The 19,578-nt window shown below is 43.9% G+C and overlaps 1 protein-coding gene across 3 annotated transcripts in view; it reads right to left on the bottom strand.

Annotated features, from left to right (window-relative positions):
* Window positions 1-4,597: 4,597 nt before the first annotated feature.
* Window positions 4,598-19,578, bottom strand: part of TMEM87A (transmembrane protein 87A) — a 90,364-nt gene continuing 75,383 nt past the window's right edge. For 2 of the 3 annotated variants that reach the window (XM_077261211.1, XM_077261203.1), the window contains exons 15-20: window positions 18,962-19,065; window positions 11,929-12,005; window positions 11,311-11,372; window positions 10,004-10,056; window positions 6,708-6,738; window positions 4,598-6,387 (exon numbers count right to left, since the gene is read on the bottom strand). In XM_077261211.1, the coding sequence (XP_077117326.1) occupies window positions 6,346-6,387; window positions 6,708-6,738; window positions 10,004-10,056; window positions 11,311-11,372; window positions 11,929-12,005; window positions 18,962-19,065 (369 nt within the window). In that variant the 3' untranslated portion in view covers window positions 4,598-6,345. Of the gene's footprint in view, window positions 6,388-6,707; window positions 6,739-9,999; window positions 10,057-11,310; window positions 11,373-11,928; window positions 12,006-18,961; window positions 19,066-19,578 lie in introns of those variants that run through there. The other variant, XM_077261218.1, reaches the window with a different exon arrangement.

The raw sequence follows: 19,578 nt of genomic DNA, 5'->3' as shown, positions 1-19,578 counted from the left end.
AAGTGCGCACGCGCCAAACCGGCAAACTCGCGCATGCGCATAGCGCTTATGGAACAAAATGTTTAACCATACAGTGCGCACGCGCCAGACCGGCAAACTCGCGCACGCGCATAGCGCCACACGAACGGGATGTTTAAAGATGCAGCGCGCCTGACAGGATTCACCAGTCTTAATCTAGAATGCGCACGCATGCTTCGTTCTGGCCCACAATCTGTAAGCGCGCAAGGCATGATATAAAGGCATTATATCTAGAAATTGTATAGCCCACTGTAAAAGCAACCATGTATAACTGGAAAGATATATTACTATTTAGATAAATGATAGATACAATAATTTTTTATATAAATATGAGCTACTAAAGAAAAAACATCCCGATAAAATCTAAGATGTACCAGCAATTATAACGCGGTGACCAACCATATCACCAGACTAATATCCAGTATACACAGCCCAAAACTTGGTTAGTCTCCAACAAGGAGAGGCATATACCTTTTCCCGTAGATCCTTTGACAATTATTTTGCTTTCTCCATGACTCTCAACCCAGAAATGTCAGTGAACGGATGAAAGACGCAAAAGTCTTGTCTGGATCCCAGAAACTCACTCAGCTTTTATGCACACACACCGATTACAAACAGGTCATAGGTGAGGATGTTACCTTTAGCAGCCATTCAAACCCATTAATGTCAACAACTGTGCATGTTATCAGGCCAAAGTCACCAGGGTTTGTGAACTTTTGATCATGGTCATTTGTATGTTTTGTGTTGCCATTATGATTTAAAAAGAGACAACACAGTTGATTGACAATAAATGGCTTCATCCAACCACTAACCATAAGTGGAGAAAGTTTTAGTGTCATTCATATTATCTAAAATGTATGTAATCCAGCTCTTCTATCCTGTCATCTCCTGCAGTGGTTTTACAGTACACGGCAGACAAATTGCCGGCTTTTCTTCTATCCATGTAATAAAAACATATAATATATATATATATATATATAACTGACATTTATATATCTATGTATTCTATGTGTATATATCTATTCTAACCTGTCAGTGTGATTTTACTATATGCGGCACATGAATTGCCGACTTTTCAAAGGATCTAGAGGTATGGTTCTACAGGAAGTAGTTTTTTTGTTTTCCCCTGGGGCACAACTTTATTAGCATGCACAAGGAGACACAAGTTAGCCCCAAAAACACATGAAAAAAAAAAAAAAAAGACACCAAAAACTCAGAAATCAGGTTTTGCTGCAAAAAAAACAGCAAAAACGCTGTGTGAGCATACCCTTAGCTACGCTTTACACTAGTTCTTGCCATGCTAGTCTGTTTTCTCACAGCCTTTTTAAATTGTTGAATATTCATTCCCATGTCATTCTTGCTGCTAGCCAGCCAACATGCCTTCAGTCTCCCTCGTTTGCTTTCACCACTGACCATGATGAGCAACACCTCACTTTCTAGTGAATTTGCCCTCATCGCATGTCCAAAATAAGGCCAAGTTCACACTGCGTTAACAGCAGCCCGTTCAACACATGCGTTAATGGGCTGCTGTTAACGCAAGTGCCGGTATGTCAGCGCGCTAGCGCAGATAGAGCATCTGCTAGCTCTATCTGTGCTAGCAGTGACGGACCCGGAAACGCTGCAGCCCGCGTCCCAGGGTCCGTCACTCAATGACGGCACATCGCTAGCGCACGCCCATTGTGGGCGTGCGCTAGCGATGCGTCCGACATAGGTATAGGACATAGGAATTAATGGCGGCGTTAACGGACTGCGTTACGCCGCGGTGTAACGTACTCCGTCTATCGGACGCCTGCAACGCAGTGTGAACCTGCCCTAAGCCAGTGTATCTCCTCCTTTTGGTCAGGAACAACTTGGTGATCCTAGCTGTCCATGGGATTCAAATAAGGATTCTCCAGGACAACTGAAAGCCATAAAAATAAAATTTTCTGTCGGCTGTTGCAAGTATCTACAACCCACAACCATATATCCCAATTAGGAACATAATTGCAGTGATCAATCTGTGATGGTGACGTCTTTGTACCTCCATCTTTAGTCCACGCTCACTATGGCAGAACACTCCAGTGCTAATCAACGCTTTATCTCTGCGGTCATACCGCCATACCAAGGAGGAAGCCAAGTAAGCAAAGCTGTCAACAACTTCTGTTACAAAGGGAGCTGCCAGAAGAGGAGTTTGATGATTTGAATCCCCATGGGCATTCAGTGCAGCAGAACATAATGCACGCAACCAATAATAACCTCATTGATAGCAGCCAAGGCTGTAAGGGCAGGGATTTATGTATATGGAGCTTATACCTAATAAACATATGTTTTTAAAATTTCCTTTCCATTATTTTTACATCCTGTGATTTCCACAATTCCACAACTTTTTCTTCTTGGTGTTACAATGTCAGTATAAAAGGAGTGTATACATATGTGCTTATTTATCCCTCCTGTTCTTGTATGTGATTCTCACTAAATTAGAATATGATCAAAAAGTTACATTTTTTTCAGTTCTTCAAAACAAAAAGTGAAAGTCGTACATTATATAGAGTCATTACAAACAGAGTGATCTATTTCAAGTGTTTATTTCTGTTAATGTTGATGATTATGGCTTACAGCCAATGAAAACCCAAAAGTCATTATCTCAGTAAATTAGAATACTTTATAACACAAGCTTGAAAAATGATTATAAAATCTGAAATGTTGGCCTACTGAAATATATGTTCAGTAAATGTACTCAATACTTGGTCGGGGCTCCTTTTGCATCAATTACTGCATCAATGTGGCAGGCATGGAGGCGATCAACCTGTGGCCCTGCGGAGGTGTTATGGAAACCCAGGTTGCTTTGATAGCAGCCTCCAGCTCGTCTGCTTTGTTGGGTCTGGTGTCTCATCTTCCTCTTGACAATACCCCATAGATGCCCTATGAGGATAAGGTCAGGCGACTTTGCTGGCCAATCAAGCACAGTGATACTGTTGTTTTTACACCAGGTATTGGTACTTTTGGCACTGTGGACAGGTGCCAAGTCCTGCAGGAGAATGAAATTTCCATCTAGAAAAGTTTGTCAGCAGAGGGAAGCATGAAGTGCTCTAAAATTTCCTTTGGAAACTTCACACTAGACCTCAAGCAGCTTGGATTGTGTGCCTCTCCACTCTTCCTCCAGACTCTGGACCTTGATTTCCAAATGAAATGCAAAATTTACTTTTATCTGAAAACAACACCTTGGACCACTGAGCAACAGTCCAGTTCTTTTTCTCCTTGGCCCAGGTAAGACACTTCTGGCGTTGTCTATTGGTCATGAGTGGCTTGACACAAGGAATGCGATACTTGTAGCCCATGTCCTGGATACATCTGTGTGTGGTGGCTCGAGAAGCAATGACTCCATCAGCAGTCCACTCCTTGTGAATCTCCCCCAAATTTTGGAATGGACTTTTCTTAATCCTTTCAAGACTGAGGTTATCCCAGGTGCTTGTGCACCTTTTTCTACCACACTTTATCCTTCCACTCAACTTTCCATTAATATGTTTGGATACAGCACTCTGAACAGCCAGCTTCTTTAGCAATGCCCTTTTGTGGTTTACCCTCCTTGTGGAGTGTGTCAATGACTGCCTTCTGGACATTTCTCAAGTCAGCAGTCTTTCCCATGATTGTGGAGCCTACTGAAACAGACTAAGGGACCGTTTTAAAAGCCTAGGAAGCCTTTGCAGATTTTTTTTTAATTATTCAAATTTATTGACATAATGACTTTTGGGTTTTCATTGGCTGTAAGCCATAATCATCAACAATAACAGAAATAAACACTTGAAATAGATCACTGTTTGTAATGACTCATATATGAGATTCACTTTTTGTATTGAAGAACTGAAATAAACTTTTTAATGATATTCTAATTTTGTGGGAAGCACCTGTATTTTTTTTCTAAAGGGGTTGTCGACTACCAGGACGAGCCCTTCTTAAACTAAATGTAAGGCCCCGATAAAATAATAAAGCCTATACTCACCTCCAGTGCCGGCGCTGTTCCCGCGGTGTCAGCACTCGCTTTCCCTGGTGCGGTGATGTGGTGTTGTGTACAAACTTAACATTAAGGAGAAGCCAGGGGTGCAGCTCATTCCAGACTTCCTCTTCATGTTCAGTTTGTGTGAAGGCAGAGACAGTGACGCCAGTGCTGACAGGGCGCCGGGCATAACGTGTCACAACACCGCATCACAGAACGCGGACCGCAAATGCCAACACCGCTGGAACGGAGCTAGCACGGGAGGCAAGTAAAGGTTTTATTACTTTATGGGGGCTAAACATTTAGTTTAAGACCCCTTCTTAAGAGGAAGTCCAGGATGAGCTGCAGTCCTGGCTTTCTCTTAATGTTAAGACCTAGTAGTGGACAACCCCTTTAAGTTCCTGGAGAACTCCTTTAAGTATAATAAAAATATGCACATATTTTTGCCTATGCTCTGCAATCTTACAAGCGGTTTATTGAAACTGGAGTGTTAGGAGCGTGTTAGGTTGTATTTCAACGCAAGACAAAAAAAAACAAACAAATAAGAGCTTAGTAAAAATAAGTCTAGTAAAGGCACAATATTTGTAAAGAAATAAGCACAAGACAAAGGTTTAAGTTAATTTATAATAATAAAAAAGACAAAAGCACAATCAAAACTTCAAAATGACAAAAATGTTCAAGATCTTTGTGAAAAGTATTTGCTCTGTAGGCCAGCTTACATTCTGGAAATCCATTGCATTTCATAAACCAAACATCTCTTGGCTTCTTAACAGTTAAAGCGGTCCCCCCACCCCCAACATGAAATTTGACCGTAGAGTCCATTTCTCAGCTCTGTGGTTAATTTTCTTCTTGTCTGAAAAAAAGAAAAACTGACCGACCAGAGCTTGGAGCAGCATAAAGGAGGGCACCTAATATGACGACCATAAAATCAGAAATGTATAGATAAATTTAATGTCGGGTGTGAAGGGTCATGTCAATGAACTCCAGTGTATGATGTGCCTATAAACCACATTGTGACGACCAATTTATGATGCAAAGCATGATGATGGCAGCAAGTTCCTCTGTCTTTTGGGATCTAACCCGATTGCCACGTAAACTACTTCAACAGAAAAATCAAGAGAAACTCGTTCTGTGGAGTATCCAATAGTGTGGGCCTATTTACTGAAGCGGACACCAGGCTTTGTGGCAGACAGCATATCCTACAAAACGGAGGTTTCCCTTGGTCCTCTTACGTCTCAACCCTCAGAAAAAAAACATGGCGTTTGCTTAAAGTCACTAAGAACAACTTGAGCTTTCCAAACTGTGCCAGAAAAAAAGGAAAAAGTTGGATTGTGGTTGTTATAGGTACCAAGTAGTGATGAGCGAACGTGCTCGGATAAGGTGTTATCCAAGCATGTTCGGGTACTAACCAAGTATCTTCAGCATGCTGAAATAATATGTTCGAGACCCCGTGGCTGTTTGACAGCCGCAACACATGCACAGATTTCCTGTTTGTTAGGCAATCCCTGCATGTGTTGTGGCTGTTGCACAGCCAGGATACATGCAGACACAGGGAATCAAACATTGTTTTTAAGCATGCTGAAATACTTGGGTTAGCACCCGAGCATGCTCAGATAACCCCTTATCTGGGCACGTTGGCTCATCACTAGTCACAAGGCCTTTTTCTTTTTCGATAAAATGAATTCATGAGAACCATTGCTATTGTACCCTGCCAAACTGCGTTATACATTCATGCACAAGCTGTTATAGTCCCAATAAAAGCCCAGCTGTAATTTTTAGACAGTGACGACTATTTTAGATGCTGTGAAAACAGACAGTGGACTTAAACTGTAAGCAAGAGTTTTGTAAACAGAATTTCCCAGAACAATCCCAAAGAATAAAATATACAGATAACTCACATAACGTTCACCCAAAGTCAGCTGCCTACCTAAAGATAAGTGTTGTCAGTCTGAGGTTTTTGTTTTTTTTTAAGTAAATCAAATTTATGTAATTAAAGTGCAAATTCTGGAAAGACCTGCCAGTCCCAGATTGACACAAAGCACTCTTGTTCTCACCAGACATATATGATTTTTCACTTTGCAAAGAAATCTGGTATTAAATGAAAAAAAAGTTTGTATTTTGCTCCAAACTTCGACAGCCTTTGACAAACTTTGACAGCCAAGTGTTATAGTTAATTCTTTCACCGTGTTCAAGTAAGCAGGATTTGAAAGGTGAAGGATTAGTTTCAAGGGAAGTCTTTACAACAAATACTTTTCCTTCAGCCTTCAAATGAGGACATCTAATCTGTGATATTCAGTACGCTGTCCTGCCTGCCGGGAGCATCTTTTCTTCTTACTTCCATATTTCACCGTGCTTCACTCCATCTTAGATCTTTCAAAATGTGTGATCATCCTCTCCTGTACATAGGGGAAAATAAGATGTTTATATTCACACCTGTAAAAATTATTTATTTCTAATTTTTTTTTAAATTCCCAAGATAATTTTTTAATATACCTGAATAAATCTTCACCCTATTATTCATATTACTATGTATAATATGTATATTCTGCAGTAAAGCACAGATCTAGATATTCAGCTTGAAATAGATCATTTTCTTTTTCTAACCCAACAGGGTTCTGTTTAGTTTCCGACTGATCACTAGTAAGATGACTCCTTATAACCGAGCACATGACTGTCACAAGTTCTGCAGCCAGAAATATAAGTGAAACACACTGACCTCGTCTGAATCCAATAATGCGGGAAGAGCCCTGCCCAACAAAAAAACACAAAACAGTCATTCAAAAGAAACTCCACCAGATTTCTCATGGCACAACTTCATAAGCATCTGCTTTGTGCATCAGTTTAGCTTTATTTTGTTTAATGCAGGTTTTACTGAAAGCACATTATGGTAATAGCAATACTACTAAGTCATGACAATATTATTTAAAGCTAGTGTGCAGAAAGCTGTGGGGTGGGACGAGGAGTCCGTGCAACTCTGGAAATTATGTAGAATCTGAGCATAAAGTGGTGTTTCTCCTCATTATAAAGAGAACCTGTCAGCATGACTTTGTAATGTTAAGACCTGGCTGTAATGGGGCTATAGCACGGATTACATTGATAAATTTAGTGAAGAAATCCGCTTTGTGGTTCTTCTTTAATCACCATTTGAAGTTTTCTGCTAATTAGATTTCAGTGCACAGGGGCCGGACTGCCCCAGCCCCTCCGCCCGACTCCAGTCCGCGACTGCCTCGGCCCCTCCGCCCGACTCCAGTCCGCGACTGCCTCGGCCCCTCCGCCCGACTCCAGTCCGCGACTGCCTCGGCCCCTCCGCCCGACTCCAGTCCGCGACTGCCTCGGCCCCTCCGCCCGACTCCAGTCCGCGACTGCCTCGGCCCCTCCGCCCGACTCCAGTCCGCGACTGCCTCGGCCCCTCCGCCCGACTCCAGTCCGCGACTGCCTCGGCCCCTCCGCCCGACTCCAGTCCGCGACTGCCTCGGCCCCTCCGCCCGACTCCAGTCCGCGACTGCCTCGGCCCCTCTGCCCGACTCCAGTCCGCGACTGCCTCGGCCCCTCCGCCCGACTCCAGTCCGCGACTGCCTCGGCCCCTCTGCCCGACTCCAGTCCGCGACTGCCTCGGCCCCTCTGCCCGACTCCAGTCCGCGACTGCCCCTATGCCCGACTCCAGTCCGCGACTGCCTCGGCCCCTCCGCCCGACTCCAGTCCGCGACTGCCTCGGCCCCTCTGCCCGACTCCAGTCTGCGACTGCCTCGGCCCCTCTGCCCGACTCCAGTCCGCGACTGCCCCTATGCCCGACTCCAGTCCGCGACTGCCTCGGCCCCTCCGCCCGACTCCAGTCCGCGACTGCCTCGGCCCCTCTGCCCGACTCCAGTCCGCGACTGCCTCGGCCCCTCTGCCCGACTCCAGTCCGCGACTGCCTCGGCCCCTCTGCCCGACTCCAGTCCACGACTGCCTCGGCCCCTCTGCCCGACTCCAGTCCGCGACTGCCTCGGCCCCTCCGCCCGACTCCAGTCCGCGACTGCCTCGGCCCCTCTGCCCGACTCCAGTCCGCGACTGCCCCTCTGCCCGACTCCAGTCCGCGACTGCCTCGGCCCCTCCGCCCGACTCCGGTCCGCGACTGCCCCTATGCCCGACTCCAGTCCGCAACTGCCCCGGCCCCTGAGCCCGACTCCGGTCCGCTACTGCCCCGGCCCCTCCTCCCGAACGCTACTGCCCCGGCCCCTCCTCCCGACTCCAGTCCGCGACTGCCCCGGCCCCAGTAGTCCCATCAGCTGACACCAGTGACCGGAGGTAAACTTTATACCTCCGATCACAGCTGAGTGTGGGAACCACGGCTCTCTGACCAGCGGGGAAATCATCAGAAGCGGTATTTGCCGCACTGTCATGCATATGACAGCTTGTCAAACACTGTATTGTCAGGCCCCCCATTCAAGTGAATGGGGTTTGGGTGCGCTCTGCTGGATGACAGGCTGCATGGACGCATCATGCAGTCTGCCATCTAGGTGTAGCAGAGCCGAGTGTCTGGTCACATCCAGCTCTCCTTGACTTTTCTGCAGCAAATAAGCTGCAAAAAAAGTCAACCTGCTTATTTGCAGAGTTGTTTCACCACCCATTCAAGTCAATGGGTGTAAAACACTGCAAAAACGCTAAAAGAAGTGACATGCCCTATGTAAAAAAAAATGCTGCAAGGCACAAAATCCTGATGAGAAAAAAAAACAATGTGTGTGTATGAGATTTCTGAAATATCATAGGCTTTGCTGGTACTGTAAAAAGCAGCTGAAAATTAGCATAAAAAAACCTCAGCAAAAAAACGCCAAGTATGAACATACCCTAAAAGGGTTATCCCCATCTCCAAGATCCTATCCCAATTTGTAGTAGGTGTAATAATAATGGCAAATACCTCCAATTAGAAATGTAGTATGGTTCTTCTGATTCGTTGTGTCACTTACCCCATGTGCAGGGCATTGCAGTAGCTTAGGTATCCATGGTTATGACCACTCATATATAACGATCAATTATTAGTCTTCATAGCCATAGATATCTAAGCCACTGCAATGCCCTGCACATGGGCTAAGAGACAGAACTATACTACATTTCTAATTGGAGGTATTTGCTAATATTATCATTATACCTGCTACATAGCAGGATAGGATCTTGGAGATGTGAATACTCCCTTAAGGACCTAGCCATTTTTCACATATGTGCTTTTGCTTCCTCAGCTGCCTCCAAGAGCCACACTAACTAAACAGCCAACAGCTTTGGGAATTAGGCACACGCCTCAATAAATTGGAAACTTCTTTCACCAGCTGTGCACCAACGGAAATGACTGGGTAAATTTATGCCATTTTAGCAGCATATATCAGGACTGATCCCACTCCATTCAAACACTGCCCTCTTTTCTAACTGTATGTGGAGGTGGCTAGACTGATGTGGGAAGAAAAAAAGTCAATTTTTTTCCAACAATTTGGACACATTTAAAGTAATTTTACGCCAAAATTCTTGAGGAAACATCCTGATTAATCGGGCCCACTATCTCCTATCCCCAAAAACGTTCCTATGCAATGTACATTGCAACAAATCTTGCCTTGTCACACTTCTCACTACGCTCTTAAATATCTAGACCACATGATCAACTCAAGAGAAAAGTATCTGTAATTTCTCATATAACAACAATCCTGGAGCATCATATTTTAAAGCTTTGCATGGTGCCGTTTGTTATATACTAAGAGACAACAGGTGTTATCATTCCCCATGTTAAAAGACTCAGGTTCACAGTCTAAGGCTGCGTTCAAACGTTGTGACCAAGGTGAAGATTTCTCATTGAGAGTTGAAGCTGCGCTGGTTGTGATGCTGTTGGTATAGTGCCGTGGTTGCGGCAGGTTAATAGAAAAGTACCTAATTTGGCCCTTTGATCTAAAACTTTCAGCATCATGGATAGAGATTAGTAGATTCTTCTAAGAGGACAGCTATATACATGTGTCAATTCTACACCTATTGTGAGCAAGAAATACTCACACATCAGTCACAGAAGAGGGAATGTTCTCCTCTACCCACTTCAAATCTTCTTCCTATAAAAAAAATATGACAGTCTTACAATCATAAATGTTTAAGTAAAATGTTTGCATCAGTGATGAGCGAACGTGCTTGAATAAGGTGTTATATGAGCATGCTTGGGTGCTATCCAAGTGTCTTCGGCATGCTCTAATAATATGTTCTAGTCCCCGCGGCTCCATGTCTCGCAGTTGTTCAACAGGTTTTCGTGGGTGAAACAGTCTCAGTGGACTCCTTTAAACACATACCACAATTCATGATGCACAGACACGGCAGAGAAATATAGGTATGGTAGACTTCATTTACTTATTACATGAGTGACATCAATAGTTCAGAAACAGGACTGTATAGTCCTCCATACAGTAATATGGGCACCACAATGCTCCATGCAATATAATGGACCACATATAATGCTCCAAACAGAATAATGGGCCCCATATATTGCTCCATGCAGAATAGACCCCATACATTGTTCCAAACATAATGAGCCCCATATAATGCTCCATACAGTATAATGGGCCCCATATATTGCTCCATACAGAATAATGGACCCCATATAATGCTCCATGCAGAATAATGGACCCCATACATTGTTCCATACATAATGAGCCCCATATAATGCCCAAGACAGTACATAATGAGGCCCATATAATGCTCCAGTATATGACGGTCCCCATATAATGCTCCAGTATAGGATGGGCCCCATATAATGCTCCAGTATAGGATGGGCCCCACTCGCAGGTGCTGGCACCAGACTCCCATAGCGCGCCAGTGTCCCCTACGGCAAGTGGGCCCCTCCGCCTGTCCAGGGCCCCAGTACTTGCCCGGGTGCTGATGCCAGCCCTGGGACAGGTTGACAACTTCCTGAGAGCTGGGTGTCCAACCACTGGCACCCCTTACTTTTCCCATTTACAGGGCACTAAAATGTCTTGGTTTGCAGCGGTGGCTGCAATCGTGTGCTACTACTGCGATTCAGTGTTTATGAGACTGCTAACCATGCCACAGTCAATGAATGGAGTTGGTGGCATGAAGTGAATCAACAATGATTGTAGGAACTCACAAGTATCTAATGTTCCCCCAATAATATTCATAGCGGGGGGAGTGTCATGTCTCATTTAAGAGATATACTATATGGTCAAAGTATGTTGCTACCGATCCTAATAATTTTGCTCATGCACTTCAACCATGCAAACCAAGCACACAACCTTTGTCAGTAACCAATGAGTGAAATCTCTGATTTACTAGATTTGTTTTGTGTCACATCTACTTACAGCTTTAGTCACTTTAGAATTTCCATTGGTTTCTGGCTTTGAACTTCTCATTTTCATCCCCTCTGTAGAAAAAAAAAAAAAAAAGGAAATGACTAATAAAAGATGTCAACGTTTTATATTTTTTTCCCCTGTGCTGAGATAATCTTATAAATGTGCCCCTGCTGTGTACTGTGTAATAGCGGTGTCTGACCGTACAGAAACATCACAGATCACACATCTCCTGGGCAGAGGAGGACACAAAATTGAGTATACAGACAGAACAGTGGGGCACCTCCGGGCGAAGGTGGACCCTGTGGGCGCCTCCGGATTTCAGGTGGACCAGGAAGGGGTGAGGGAGTCGCCGGGCGAAGGTGGACCGGGGGCGTCGAAGGCAGTCCAGGGGCGTCGCCGGGCGGAGGTGGACCAGGGGCGTCGCCAGGTGAAGGTGGACGGGGGGCGTCGCCAGGTAAAGGTGGACGGGGGGTGTCGCCGGGTAAAGGTGGACGGGGGGCGTCGCCGGGCAGAAGGGACTCCAATGAGCGAAACTTTTTTTTTAATCATAGTTAATAGTGTAAAGGAATAACCTGGATAAGGGTAATGCTGGGAACAAATAACTATTGCTATACAGCACTGCCATACCAAAGCTCTCCTTTAACATAGGCTCTTTCTGTTCATCATCATCGTCATCTTCTTCATTCAGTGGTGAAAAGGCAAACCTACACGAAAAGAAAACAGTGGTAATGATGTATGAAAAGCTATGGTATTTAACTCATGACAATGTGCAGAAGATTTCTAGCAAAGAAACAAGAAAATATTGAAATTTTGAGAACAAAAACGAAGTTATAAATGAGTCACAACAAAGAAAGAAAAAAGTACAAATATGGAATGGTAAAATGTATATTACTTCTCGGGGTACTGCCCCTCGTCAGTGCAAAGCGGAGATCTGGTTTGGCTGTGTGAGAGGCGTCGGGAACAAAAACACTTCTTTCTCACCAGGTTCACTAGGGTTCAAAGATGATTGTGAGTCTACTTTTCTGTAATAGTCTACACAGGCTCTACCAGTCCTGCAGAACTGAGCTAGGTCAGCCTGTATATCAGCCGTCGGTGCGAATAGACAACCCAGAAGAAAGGTCTGGATAGATAAGAGCCAGTAATAAGAGCAGCCCAATTTATAAAACCAACATGTGCCAAAATCCTGAATAAGAAAGTAGTAACACGTGGGTGAGTATTCAGTCCCCCACTGAATTCAGAGAGAAAGTGATTTTACAGGTGTCAATGTGACGAGTCCACGAGATTTTTAGACACAAAAGTGTGAAAGAAACACGTCCAATGACAGCTTAAAAAGCCCCCACAGCTCTGGTGAAAAGAGGTATAAATGCACCAGCTGTAGAGCAAAACACCGCGAAAATGGCCATACTGATCAAAAAAATTGATACAACTAGATACAATTTTTGATGATAAAAATAACATTAGACAGAGGAAAGCCATTTCGGGTGACCTCCGAGTATTTATAACTGCTCGGAGATTTAGTTTGCATTGTGGCAGCTGAATGATTTACAGCCAGTAGCCAGGCTGAGTACATGTGGGGGTTGCCTGGTTGCTAGGGAATCCCCACATGTAATCAAGCAGGCTAGTAGCTGTAAATCATTCAGCTGCCACGATGAAAACAATCTCCAAGCAGTCATAAATACTCGGAGGTCAACAGAGTGTGCTCGGGAAAACCCGAGCAACTTGTACACTCGCTCATCACTAGTAGATAGCCATAGGATTGCCCTCTCAAACAACATGAAAAAGAAATTGATAAGACAACAGCCAGATTGAAGACATATCCACCAAAAATGCTTCCTCTACCTGCCAGGAGGAAGACTGGAAGATAACTACTGGGATGACCTCATCGAACCTTTACGAGGTCTCAAAAAGTTGTGGGGAGACGTTGGGTGTAGTCATGTGCTACTACTCTTCAGAGGCTGGACAGACATCTGTCTAAGATGGTTTAGTGAATCCTGCTGTAGTGAAATATGTAGCTGTATGACCATAAGTAAATTAACATCTGTCCTGAGACTGCAGCTCTCACACAAATCATGACCTATGTTATCCTGAGCAGGCAGTCTCCTGGTCTCCAGTCACCCTAGGGGGGATGTCCTGAGAGCACACAGAATTGGAAACACTTCACACCTCCTAGTGCCTTTGATGGGAAGATGCCAAATTGCAGCCTGAGGCTGCCGTCACACTAGCAGTATTTGGTCAGTATTTTACATCAGTATTTGTAAGCCAAAACCAGGAGTGAAACAATTAGAGGAAAAGTATAATAGAAACATATGCTCCACTTCTGCATTTATCACCCACTCCTGGTTTTGGCTGACAAATACTGATGTAAAATACTGACCAAATACTGCTAATGTGATGGCAGCCTGACACTGTATATTTACTCTGAGAAAGAAAGATTACACAAATAGTGTTCAAAGAAAAACAATGTATTCATTGGTAAAATAGCCAGGATCCAGTCACAAACCAAGGATTAGAATAATAAACATGAGAGGCTGGTCTAGAAATCGGATCTCCAGGTTAATCTATAAATTAGGCCTTTACCCATAGAAACGGTGTCACAGACTGAGGGACAGCCAAGCTGGTGTGAACCATTCCATATTCATTTCCCCCTCAGGGAGCAGAAAGCAGACTATAAAGTTCAGATATTTCTGAAAGTTTTCTCCCTTTATTTTGATAACTGTTTTGCATATTTTTGTCACTTTTTACTTCCATATGTTTTTTTATATCATTTTATTGTAAATACTGTACCTTTTCTATTAAAGCTTTAAACTTTAATAAGTCTGAACCTTGTATGCTCTAAAGAATTTATAGCCTTAGAGTGTATAATCCTGGTGCTTGGCATATGGTAGTAGTATTTCAAGGACTCATCGCCCGTGTGTTTGGTGAGTGGTGGCAGTGTGTATAAAGTGGGGTGTGTGGTCTGTGTCCGGGTGTGATTTATGCTCTCACTGCAGCATAGGACAGAGGTTGAATGCTGGACTGAGTGAGAGGAGATAGATTAACCCGTGCAGGCGCAACCCCAAGTCACGTGCTGAAAAGCGGGTACGTGACACCTGCATTGAGCAGGGGGTTGGACACAAGGATCTTGGAGGACCCTTCCAACTCTAACATTATATGATTCTATGTCAGGTTTTGAGGGGATGTACAACTTAGTCCTGGTTTCAAATGTCATGTTGACAGATACCCTGAAAAAGTAGGTCAGGGACGTGAGACAGATATTGTTTAGAATGCAGATTACATTAACATGCTAGGGAAGATGAGGCAGAGAGAAAGTTGAACTACTTAGGTAACAAGTGAAAAAGTCAGTAATCTGTCCATTCTTGGGATTTGGAATACAAATGGAGATGGAATATGGTTCTTAGCTAACAACTGAGACCTGGATGAACTTGGACATTTCAAGTATGCAACAGCAGCATTGTCAGACTGGACCTGGACTATTTGCCTTTCAGTTTGGAAATCAAGACACAAAGGAAATGGAAGTTTCTTGTCATTCCTGGAAATTGTTTGGTACCAGTGCCACATAATCCAAAAACCTTTGCAATGATTAATGGTGTGGTAGTGATTTAGTGACCATAGTCAATGGACAGGAGGAGAAAGCAAGACTGTCCAGGGTGATTTAAATTCCCCCAAAAATTTTGGGAATGGGAGGGAGCTTTCATCAGGGTGATTTTTTTTTTTTTTTTTTTTTTTTTTTTATAGTGCACACTTTAAACTATGGGTATTTGGGATAAATCGGACAGTGCTGATTAGCACATTCAATATAACGGGAACAGCACAAGAGAATTCACGAAGATGGCAGTGATAACATTGGGTTATAGAGGAGGTTAGTATTGTATCATTAGCAAATTTAGGACACAGGTAGGGTAGAAGACTGGGAAAAAGGAGTTTCACTCCAGTGCAATATCTGTGGATGGCCGAGTGAAAGTGAGGAGATAAAATCAAATTCTGTAGTAAAAGAGTAAACAGTGAAGTCAGTGGCACAGAGTAGAGATCATCTACTGAACCTTGAAAATTCTGACCGAGAATCACTAAAACAAGAAGAGGTGAAGGAGTAGAGCCAGCAAATGACTCACTAAAAGTGGTCAGATTGGTAGGAAAAAATCCAACAGGCAAGTAGTTGGGGGCAAACTGAGCCAGAGTTTGGGATCTACAGTTTCAAATGCTGCAGAAATCCAGAAGAATCAATTGTAGTTGCTACAAGGAGATCATTTTAGAGACTTTAGTTGGGCAAGGGCATTTTCGAGGGTCGGGATGAACGACACTCAGTATGTGGAGCCTGAGCTGTGGAGTTTGATTCTGTGTCCATTTTGGTGGAGTTGGTATAAAAATAGACCAACTCAGACTTCTAAAATATATAATACATTGGGTACACTAGTACAATGCAGGATGTGCTGTAAATCTGCTATATAATTGTCTAAGGGTAACTTCCGTCTTTCTGTCTGTCTGTCTTTCTTTCTGTCTGTCATGGATATTCATTGGTCGCGGCCTCTGTCTGTCATGGAATTCCAAGTCGCTGATTGGTCGCGGCAAAACGGCCACGACCAATCAGCGACGGGCACAGTCCGGCGGCAAAATGGCCGCTCCTTCCTCCCCGCAGTCAGTGCCCGCTCCATAATCTCCTCCAGTCAGTGCTCACACAGGGTTAATGGCAGCGGTAACGGACCGCGCTATGCCGCGGTGTAATGCACTCCGTTACCGCTGCTATTAACCCTGTGTAACCAACTTTTAACTATTGATGCTGCCTATGCGGCATCAATAGTTAAAAGATCTAATGTTAAAAATAACAAAAATAAAAAATCGTTATAAACTCACCGTCTGTCGGCCCCCAGATCAGGAACAGGCCTTCCCCGCTCCTCGGGACGCTCCGGTGACCACTCCATGCATTGCGGTCTCGCGAGATGATGACGTAGCGGTCTCGCGATACCGCTACGTTATCATCTCGCGAGACCGCAATGCATGGAGCGGTCACCGGAGCGTCGGTAACCGCTTCGCCTGGATGCGGGGCCAACGGAAGGTGAGTATGTAACTATTTTTTATTTTAATTCTTTTTTTTTTAACATTAGATCTTTTAACTATTGATGCCACATAGGCAGCATCAATAGTTAAAAGTTGGTCACACAGGGTTAATAGCAGCGGTAACGGAGCGCATTACACTGCGGCATAACGCGGTCCGTTACCGCTGCCATTAACCCTGTGTGAGTGCTGATGCCCACATTGCTATATAATGCGTGGGCTGTGCTATATAATGCGTGGGCTGTGCTATATAATGCGTGGGCTGTGCTATATACTGCGTGGGCTGTGCTATATACTGCGTGGGCTGTGCAATATACTACGCGGGCTGTGCTATATAATACGCGGGCTGTGCAATATACTACGTGGCCTGTGCTATACACTACGTGGCCTGTGCTATACACTACGTGGCCTGTGCTATACACTACGTGGCCTGTGCTATACACTACGTGGCCTGTGCTATACACTACGTGGCCTGTGCTATACACTACGTGGCTGTGCTATACACTACGTGGCTGTGCCATATACTACGTGGGCTGTGCCATATACTACGTGGCCAGTGTTATACACTACGTGGCCAGTGTTATACACTACGTGGCCAGTGTTATACACTACGTGGCCAGTGTTATACACTACGTGGCCAGTGTTATACACTACGTGGCCAGTGTTATACACTACGTGGCCAGTGTTATACACTACGTGGGCTGTGTTATACTACGTGAGCTGTGTCATATGCTACGTGGGCTGTTATAAACTACGTGGATGTGTTATATGCTATGTGGGCTGTTATACACTCCGTGGGCTGTGCTATATACTCCGTGGCTGTGCTATATACTACGTGGGCTTTGCTATATACTACGTGGGCTGTGCTATATACTACGTGGGCTGTGCTATATACTACGTGGGCTGTGCTATATACTACGTGGGCTGTGCTATATACTACGTGGGCTGTGCTATATACTACGTGGGCTGTGCTATATACTACGTGGGCTGTGCTATATACTACGTGGGCTGTGCTATATACTACGTGGGCTGTGCTATATACTACGTGGGCTGTGCTATATACTACGTGGGCTGTGCTATATACTACGTGGGCTGTGCTATATACTACGTGGGCTGTGCTATATACTATGAGGCTGTGCTAGATACTACGTGGCCTGTTATTTACTACATGGCCGACCCCGAACAATCAGCGACAGGCGCAGTCTGGCTGCGCATTGGCGCGGGATTTGAACCACGCTTCGCTAATTGGTCGCGGCCGGCCGAATCCTGTGTATTCAATGTATTATTCTAAAATCTTCATAAATAAACTACATACATATTCTAGAATACCCGATGCGTTAGAATCGGGCTACCATCTAGTGTTTTCATAATCATTTGGGAAAGTTATGAAATGTACTATACATGTCTGTTCTGTTCCTGATCTAAGAATCTGGGCTTTTAGTTGAGATGAATCCAGCAAGGTGGAGGTGGGGTACTGGTATGGGCTGGTATCATCAAAGATGAACTTGTGGGACATTTTTGGGTTGAGGATGGAGTGAAGCTCAACTCCCAGACCTACTGCCAGTTTCTGGAAGACAACTTCTTCAAGCAGTGGTACAGGAAGAAGTCGGTATCGCTCAAGAAAAACATGATTTTCATGCAGGACAATGCTCCATCACATGCCTCAACTACTCCACAGCATGGCTGGCCAGTAAAGGTCTCAAAGAAGAAAAAATAATAACATGGCCCCCTTGTTCACCTGATCTTAACCCCATAGAGAACCTGTGGTCCCTCATAAAAAGTGAGATCTACAGGGAGGGAAAACAGTACACCTCTCGGAACAGTGTCTGGGAGGCTGTGGTGGCTGCTGCACGCAATGTTGATCGTAAACAGATCAAGCAACTGACAGAATCTATGGATGGAAGGCTGCTGAGTGTCATCATAAAGAAAGGTGGCTATATTGGTCACTAATTTTTTGGGGTTTTGTTGTTGCATGTCAGAAATGTTTATTTCTAAATTTTGTGCAGTTATATTGGTTTTCCTGGTGAAAATAAACAAGTGAGATGGGAATATATTTGATTTTTATTAAGTTGCCTAATAATTCTGCACAGTAATAGTTACCTGCACAAACAGATCCTCCTAAGATAGCCAAATCTAAAAAGAAAATCCACTCCAAATTCCAAAAATATTAAGCTTTGATATTCATGAGCCTTTTGGGTTGATTGGGAACATAGTTGTTGATCTATAATAAAAATAATCCTCTAAAATACTTGCCTAATAATTCTGCACACAGTGTACAGTGTGGTACATAATGATAAGTTTGCTGACCAATGCAGAAACTGTATGATCAGGAAAACTCAAGGTGCATAATGGAAAGTGATAACAGCCAGGCCGCAATATGCTCTGCCCAGCAAAAACTGTTAACCATTTACTTGACGTCTTACTGGAACTTTGCAGTGCCCAGTTGCAGAGGAGTATGCCAGTGCCACTTGTTGAGACAGTTGCGTTTGACAACAGAGAGACAGTGTAGGAGCAAGAACAAGTAAGTAGGATACAATCTGTAAAGTTTCTGGATTACATTTTTCAATAGCCCAATAATCAGTTGAATCATTTTTTATTTAGCAGCACACACCTCTGATTGTTCGCAGATGGTCTCCACAGGACCATGATAACAAACAAGATCATAGAGAACAGCAGGCGCCAAATAGCATCGTCCACCCAAAGTTCCCGCCAATCCTGGAAAAAAAAAAAAGTTAAATAAATAAATTAACCGTATTAATCTGCATTAACAATCAATACAATACTATGACCGAGGAAAAGCTCCATTGTGCACACATCTCAGGATAACGTAGCATTAGGTAATGCTGCATTACACCGCAGCAATTAATGCAACGTATGGATGCTGTGTCCACCGCAGCAGCAAAATTGGCAGCTTGGATGAAACCGTTTTAGGGTATAGGAACGCTTACTATTGACGAAGGAAACCTTAATTAATGCCAGTCAGTAAATTATGCATATATTTCCAAGAGGAAAAAAAAAAAAAGAGGAACTGGATAATTTTGTTTAATAGATTTCCACATTAGTATTGTAGCTTTATGGGGAATGCAAGAATTCACTACAACAGCAACAGATGTGTCAGAAGAGCTAACAGGTCCTCTGTAACAGGAAATGCAATGACAGTCATTTACAAGCATGTCCAAAGCCAACATTTCTTCATCTGCAAATAGCAAGATTACTCATGGCAAAACT

The sequence above is a fragment of the Ranitomeya variabilis genome, chromosome 1 (assembly GCF_051348905.1).
Source record: "Ranitomeya variabilis isolate aRanVar5 chromosome 1, aRanVar5.hap1, whole genome shotgun sequence".
NCBI classification, from domain to species: domain Eukaryota; kingdom Metazoa; phylum Chordata; class Amphibia; order Anura; family Dendrobatidae; genus Ranitomeya; species Ranitomeya variabilis.
Note: the sequence above shows the minus strand (reverse complement) of the source record. Positions and strands in the feature narration are given on the sequence as shown.